An 8,193-nucleotide genomic window follows, 5' to 3' on the forward strand; every position below is an offset into this window, starting at 1 on the left:
TGTTTCTTATTTGAATTGCAATAGTGTGCCTTAAAAGGTACCTTAGGGTTTGCCTTAGCTTCCCCTATCGATGTGCATCCCTTGTCCTTGTGAGGTTGCCTCCCCCTCGGACAATGGCTCCTATAGTGTCCCCGTTACTTGCATTGAAAGCACACCACGTGCTTCTTGCCTTTGCGTGTTGGGACTCCGGCTACCTTGACCTTTGGCGCCGGTGGAGTCTTCCTAACTCTCTTTGGACATTTGCTCTTGTAATGTCCATACTCCCTACACTCAAAGCATAATATATGTAATTTATTTGAAACTAAAATGCTTGAGTTACCTAGGGTTTGGGATGGATGACTCTCTCCTTCATCCCTTCCGGAGGTGGAAACTTCTTCTTCTTGCTCCGAACTTGAGCAAGAGGAACTCTCCTCCTCTTCTTCCTTGGATGTTGAGTAGCCCTCAACTCCCAATTCGCTCCCTCCATGATGTGAGCTACTTGGCTCACTAGGCTCCTCTTCATGGCTTGAAGTGGAGCTCTCCTCATGGTACTTGGCCAAGTTATCCCACAATTCCTTGGCATTGTTGTATTTACCTATCTTACACAAAATATTAGTAGGTAATGAAAATTCAATTGTTTTAGTTACCTCATTGTTGATCGTGGATTGGTGGACTTGTTCCTTCGTCCACTTGTTCTTCTCTAGAGGCTCTCCTTCTTTATCCATTGGAGGAGAAAACCCTTCTTGTACACAAAACCAGTTCAACATATTAGTCCTAAGAAAATACATCATCCTTACCTTCCAATATGTGAAGTTGTCGTTGTAGAAGGGTGGAATCGTGATGTCTTCTCCGAATTGATCCATCTCTAGCTTTGCTCCCACGGGTGTTGATCCGACGAAGAGCGTCCTCGCTCTGATACCACTTGTTAGGATCCTTCGTACGGCTAGAGAGGGGGTGTGAATAGCCGACCCCAAATCTCTCGCGTTTCTACAATTCGTTAGCGCAGCGGAAAATATAAAGAAACGAAAGAGAAGAAAACCAAACCTTAACACGAGGATGTAACGAGGTTCGGAGATTAGGGCTCCTACTCCTCGGCGTGTCCGTAAGGTGGACGAGTCCAGTCAATCCGTCGGTGGATGAGTCCCCGGAGAACCGGCTAATACAATATACTCCTTGTGGGTGGAGAAACCTCGCCACAAACGTTTGCAACAGCAAACAAAGAGTACAAGAACAAAGAGTAAGCAAGAAATACAATAAGAATACACAAGCACTCTACCAATCTTGCTTTCTCGTCGACTGGAGTCCGGATGAAGCAGCAGCTTCAAAAACTCTAACAGCAGCAGCTGTTCCAGTCGGTGAAGCTCACGCGAAGCTTTGGACGAGCTCAACAAAACTCAAGCACAGCAGCACTTAGCAACAGGAAGGAGGAAGAAGGGTTTTTTTGCACAGAAGATGCCCTCGATCCTTTTATACCTGCGAAGAAGACAGCGAGAAAACTAGCCGTTGCGTCGCAACGGCTAGAACCCTGATCGGTCAGGGAGGAAGTGGATCGTCACCGATCGGTCTGTGGACCGATCAGGAGTGTGCCTGATCGGTCCACGGACCGATCAGCGCTTTCTCCCGAACTCCGTACTCTGATCGGTCTGGGGACCGATCAGGCTCTGTCCTGATCGGTCCCCAGACCGATCCGAGCTCTCTCACAGACAGAGAATCGCACTCGTCTCGTGATCGGTCGTGGAGACCGATCAGGCATACACCTGATCGGTCCAGGGACCGATCAGGAGCTTCTTTTCTCCGCTTCTGATCGTTGCCCGTCTCTGACCTGATTCTGATCGGTCCCCAGACCGATCAGGGCAAACGCAGTATCACTGGATCGGTCGCAGACCGATCCAGAGCTTGGTTTTTGCCCAAACCAAGTCCCAAGTCTCCCAAGCCAACATCCGGTCAACCTTGACCTGTTGGTATATCATGCTTAGCATCCGGTCACTCCCTTGACCTGCTAAGACTCTCCACCAAGTGTCCGGTCAATCCCTTTGACCTACTTGGACTTTTCCACACCAGACGTCCGATCATCCCTGATCCATCTGGATTTAGGACTTTCCCACTGCCTGGCTTCACTCACCAGGACTTTCCACACTGCCTAACATCCCAGTTAGGACTTTCCCACTGCCTGGCTCCACTCACTAGGACTTTCCACACTGCCTAACATCCCAGTTAGGACTTTCCCACTGCCTGGCTCCACTCACTAGGACTTTCCACACTGCCTAACATCCCAGTTAGGACTTTCCCACTGCCTGGCTTCACTCACCAGGACTTTCCAACTGCCTAACATCCCAGTTAGGACTTTCCCACTGCCTGGCTTCACTCACCAGGACTTTCCACACTGCCTAACATCCCAGTTAGGACTTTCCACTGCCTGGCTTCACTCACCAGGACTTTCCCTCGTGCCAAGCTCCCTGCTTGGACTTTTCCAGTGCCAAGCTCCCTGCTTGGACTTTTCCGGTGCCAAGTCTCCATACTTGGCTTCACTCACCAGGACCTACGGTTGCACCAATAATCTCCCAAACATCTATCCTTGTCCCATATCAAGAATAGAACTCTCTCACGAGTGTCAAACATCAACATGCAACTCAACTAGGTCAATCTTGACCTAAGGTTGCATCAACAATCTTCCCAAGTCAAACATCAAAATACAACTCGAGTCAAGTCAACTCGAGTCGGGTCAACCAGGTCAACCTTGACCTAAGGTTGCACCAACATTTAGGATGTTTCAGATGGATAAATACTACAAGCAAAGTTAGGGTACTCACTCTTAGATTTATTTTTTTTTCACTAAAGATTTTGATCATCGTTATCATGTTACGAGCGCTTCTAGATTTACCTTGATAGTTGGTGAAAAAATTTCATATGACCGAACTGATCATCCCATGACTAGTCAATGAGACTAGCTAGGTTTATCATATAGAGCATATGCATGAATCACCTTTTGCAACTATTAGAGCATATGCATGGTTTAATTTCCAATTATAATGTATTTATAGAAATTTTTTCTTCTAAATGAGACTTATAATCAAGGGATGTTGGGTTTTCGAGCTGTCCACCACAAGCGATTTCTAATTTATCCTAACGGCTGGTGAGAAATTTCTATAGGTCAGATCGATCATTCAAATTTAGTATTACCTGACCTTGTTAAGAACTATTAGAGTATATGTTAATATGTGAATATTATAATAGCTAAATGGTGTTACAAATTAATATGGATAAGTCCTTTAATTCTTTAAACAAGCAGATTATATATATATATTTAAAAATTTAGATATAAATATAAAGATGAATAAATGGATAGTAGATGTATAAATAATCAATATTAATGTTAAAATAAATATGATTGTGTTAATAAAAAATAGAGTTAATATAATAGGAATTGGCATACTATTTGAAAATGTGACACATATTAAGTTCAAACTAATATGGATACTTTTACACAGTTATCTTTAAGTGTCCTGTTTAATCAGTTTTAATTTTTAACAAGTTGATTTCAAATTTAAATCTTGAATCGACTAGTTGTGTGAACAACATAAATTGATATTATTGTAAAATTATAATTGTTATAATGTGAATATTATTAAACAAGATAAATGTATATTATAATAATCATGATTTCATAATTACTATACATAAATATTAAGTGAACGAGTAGAATCTACAAATTTAGCTGCTATAATGAGAATATTTTAAAATAGCTTGAGTTACTTAAAAAAAAATATCTATCCGATTGATTCAAAATTTAAATTCGAAATCGACCTAATAAAAATTAAAATCAATCTAATAAAAAAGCAAAGACTAAGAGGGTATTTGGCTAAATTTATTAAAAACAGCTTATAAGTTCATACATCTTATAAGTTGTTTTAGGAGCTTATAAGTTGTTAGGTCTTATTTAAAAAATAAGTTGTTAAAGTGTCTGGATGAACTTATTACAATCAACTTAAAGGTATTGATGTGTTTGGTATTATAAGATCTTTTTATTAATAAAATTATCGAAAATGATATAATACTATTAATAGAGAATTTTGAGTTTTTTTTATTAATAGAGGGTTTTGGATGAATTTCTGCACCGGCGGAGAGAAAATTGGAAAGAGGTGTTGGCGGAGAAGATGACACAGCGCTGGAAGAGAAGTCGACGGAGATAGAAAGATATTAGGTTTATAAAAATTTATGGAGGATAAGATGAGGATTTTTGAAATTATATAAGGATATTTTAGAGAAGAAGATTATTAAAATAAGATCTTTTCTAAAAAAAGGTAAGGTGTTCATACTTTTTTAAAAATAACTTATAAGCTCAAAAATAGCTTATTCTAATAGTTTATAAGTTGTTTGAAAAAAAATTTATCAAACAAATTTGAAAAGTTTATAAACTCCAAAACAACTTATAAACTATTTTAAACCGCTTATAAGCTCGGCCAAACAACTTTACTTAAAGGATAAGTGTGTAATTTTATAAGGGGACATGTGGGATTAAATTAAATGTCCTTTTCAATAAAAAAAAAAAAATGTCCTTCCCTCGATGATTTGGCGTAGCCGTAAGAACATCGCCATTCAATTCTTTACCAAGTCATGCGTTGACATTGAATTTGAGTGGAAAAGAGCTACGAGTTTGCTTTCGGCAGAATACTCAGTTCAGCATTTGACGGTTTTACAGGGACGGCGAAGGCCGGCGCATTGCCACGAACGTTTTCGAATGTACTCGATCGGTGGGCAAATTCAGAGGAAGGCCGCAGCCTAGACGACGAGGCAGGTAGAGACGTCGTCTTCCTTTCCATGCCGCCTTGTCTGATAGTGAACGTCAATATCATGCGATGCATAATTTACTCGCCCAACCGATAAAGAAGAGAAGACATATTCATCCCCCCTCCTCCCTCCCATGGTGGGGTCCACTTCCACCAACCGCATCCTGATAACCTACACTCGTGATCAAAAGACAGCAGCAGGAAGGAAGATGCTGGGAGGCCCAACTCCCTTCCTTCCCCTGGCTTTCGGCTGCGAAACCCTTATCACAATGTACAATGTAGAAAGAAAGAGAGAAAGAAACGTGGTTCGGCAGATAACACCACTTGCTTTTTTTGCAATAACCCCCTCCTACTTTTCTTTTTCTTTTTTTCTCGTAGCAGGTGGCACCTGGGGGAGGGCGTTTATCGGGGAGCGGCTCGACGACGATAAGAGCGCCTCGGCTGCGCTCCGCCTTCCCTTCACCGTTTTTTTGTGTCGCTCTCCTGCTTCGTTGACGTCTTCAACGCGAGTCCGCGCTCACGAGAGCAATGGTGGACTTGAGGCTCACGAGGGGCTTCATTTTTTTCGAATTGGAACCCTAGACAGTTTAGTTTCCGGCCCGGAAGGTGAGCCCGCCCGGTCATTTTTGTTCTCTTATTGATCTCGTTACTGATGCTTCTACAAATGCTTCTGTTGATTTTAGTTTGATTTTGAGATCGTGTGATTGCTAAGATCCGGCAATATTTTTTTTTTTGCTTTTTTATCTATAAAAATTACATCTTTCTGCTCGGATTTTGGTCGACTGTGCATTTTTGTTTACACAGGCGACGTTTTGCTGGGGTGGGGGGTTCTTTGCATTCTCTTGGTGTCATAGGAACCGGCGGTGGAATATATGGAATGGATCTGTGAGTTTCTTCTGTGGGATGCGTTCATCGATTGCGGAGGAATTAGAAACCCACCCATCAGATAGCAGCGCGAGGAGGTGGAGATGATTGCGCAATTCGCAGTATAGGAAAGAAAGGGAAAAAAAAACTTGTAGAAGGCGGCATGGGAGAAGATCTCCTCACCACCTTATCCATTGAGAATCATCACCCCTCCACCCACCTCTCCATGGACCCGTCTGGTTGCCCAGTGTCCTCGTTGTCGTCCCATGAGGACCCTGATCGCGAGCTCTTGATCCAACGCCATCAGATTGTGCTTTCTGGTGCTCCTGACATTAATCTTCCTCTGTCGACTGAGCGCTCGCCTTCCGACCAATCTTGGAATTCAGACTCCTGTGATATCTTCGACGTCGGCCTTGGGTCGCAAATTTATGATGCAGAGACAACCGTCCATGTCCCTAAGATCTCCTCTGCCCGTAAGTGCACCAAGCGAGGGGACGGCATTTGGGGTGCATGGTTTTTCTTTAACTTATATTTCAAGCCTGTGCTTTCGGAGAAATTCAAGGGGAAAATCACATGGGATGGCAAGGGGGTGAATGGGTTTGATAAGTCCGATGTCCGCCATGATAAATTCCTAGTCCAGCATGATATGGAGAACATGTACATGTGGGCTTTCAAAGAGAGGCCAGAGAATGCACTTGGAAAGATGCAACTGCGGAGCTATATGAATGGGCATTCCCGTCTTGGTGAACCTCAGTTCCCATTTAGTGTTGATAGGGGGTTTGTTCGATCCCACAGGATGCAGCGCAAGCAGTATCGGGGGCTGTCAAACCCTCAATGTGTGCATGGAATTGAGGTTGTTCGCTTGCCCAATTTGATGGTTGTTGGTGAATTGGACCGGAAGAAGTGGATGGAACTTACTGGCAGAGATTTTAATTTCTCAATCCCAGATGAAGCTAGTGACTTTGAGGCATGGAGGAACCAGCAGACCACTGAATCTGAGCTTGAGAAACCTCTTTCTCAACCAAAGATCTCTCCACATCCCCATCCCCATCCTAAGAAGCTGCTAAATGGCTCAAGTTTGAATTTGTCTTCCCAAATTCATCATTGTAATAGTAATGTGGTAGACCTTTCACCTATCTGCAACAAGCGCAGGAAGAATTTGTTTCCTCATAGAATGGAGGAAGATCTTTGCTTTCCTACTAACTCACATGCTGAGGGAAGTCAGGATGTGGAGATGCACCAGGTTGAGCCCTCATGGTTGAAGGAATTTACAGGAGTAATGAGGCATGCACATGGCCCTGTGACTGCTGCAAAGACGATATATGAAGATGATGAGGGATACTTGATAATGGTGAGCTTGTCCTTTGCTGATCAACAGAGTGTGAAGCTGTCATGGAGGAACAATCTGATGAATGGGATACTGAAGATATTTTGTGTCAGTACAGCCCGGATGCCATATGTAAAGAGACACGATAGGACTTTTAAACTGACTGATACGTTCCCTGAGCATTGCCCGCCAGGTGAGTTTGTAAGGGAAATAACATTGCCAACACGTATTCCTGAAGATGCAAAGCTGGAAGCATACTATGATGAGGCTGGCTCTTTGCTTGAGATTATAGTTCCTAAGCACCGAGTTGGACCAGAGGAACATGAAGTTCGTGTGAGCATGCGCCCCCCTCACCTGGGAAGCTAATGATCTAATGTCTAATGTTGAATAAGTAGCAGCACAAGGTGTGTGATTATGACAGATTTTCTCTGTTTGATAATTCTCTTTAACAGGAAATTTGTCAAATTATACAATGTTAACTTTCTATTTTGTTTCTGTTTTTTAGCCCCTTATTGTTGCTTCTTTAGTAGAGATGTCGAATTGATCTTCCTAAGATCCTTATTGATAGAAGATTTACTTTGGATATTTTGGTACTTTCCTTTCTCCTGTTTGTTTATTTGCTAAAATTGGTTATGATCAAGAGAGTGGTAGATGTTTTGCAAGTATCAAATAACAATTTAATCAACATGTGCTTTACCTGTCTGTAGATTTGTGTTACTTGTTCTGAATTTGATTGTTCTACGTATAATGATCAGCATCTGTCATGTGCCTTTGACTGTGATCAGCTAGCTTTACATTCTTATTGAAAGATCCTTTTTAATGTTATTGAACTATTTCAAATGTCTAGATTTTTTATTCTGTTGTGCTTCATTCACAAGCTCATCACTGCTTATTCCAAGTTTCAGTCTAATTTCTGTTAAGTGAATATATATAAGAAAGCATTTCAGATCAGTTTTACATGAATTATGAAATTGTTTGTTAATGTCATAAAATTTGTTGTAGCAAAATGTTAATTTCATAGATGAATCAACACTAAAATTTCAAGAAAGTGAATTATATGCATGGGAGGTCCAAAGGGATTCTTAATGAATTGGTTGCTCTTGAGGAGAAAATAAGCAATTGTGATAAAGTCTAGAGTACACATTAGTTTGGCTCTATAGGTTAAGGCTCGTTGGGTCTATAGAATGAGGAACATCAAGGTGGGAGCATTGGCAGTAGCCGGAAGGAGGTGAACTA

At 41.8% G+C, this 8,193-nt stretch overlaps 1 protein-coding gene across 1 annotated transcript; it reads left to right on the forward strand.

Moving 5' to 3' along the window:
• Window positions 1-5,033: 5,033 nt before the first annotated feature.
• Window positions 5,034-7,550, forward strand: LOC122014944. The gene is made up of 2 exons (XM_042571499.1): window positions 5,034-5,372; window positions 5,571-7,550. The coding sequence occupies exon 2, from the start codon at window positions 5,794-5,796 to the stop codon at window positions 7,321-7,323; it is 1,530 nt and encodes a 509-aa protein (XP_042427433.1). The 5' UTR covers window positions 5,034-5,372; window positions 5,571-5,793; the 3' UTR covers window positions 7,324-7,550.
• Window positions 7,551-8,193: the final 643 nt, after the last annotated feature.

This window comes from Zingiber officinale, chromosome 8B (genome assembly GCF_018446385.1).
Source record: "Zingiber officinale cultivar Zhangliang chromosome 8B, Zo_v1.1, whole genome shotgun sequence".
Lineage (NCBI taxonomy): Eukaryota > Viridiplantae > Streptophyta > Magnoliopsida > Zingiberales > Zingiberaceae > Zingiber > Zingiber officinale.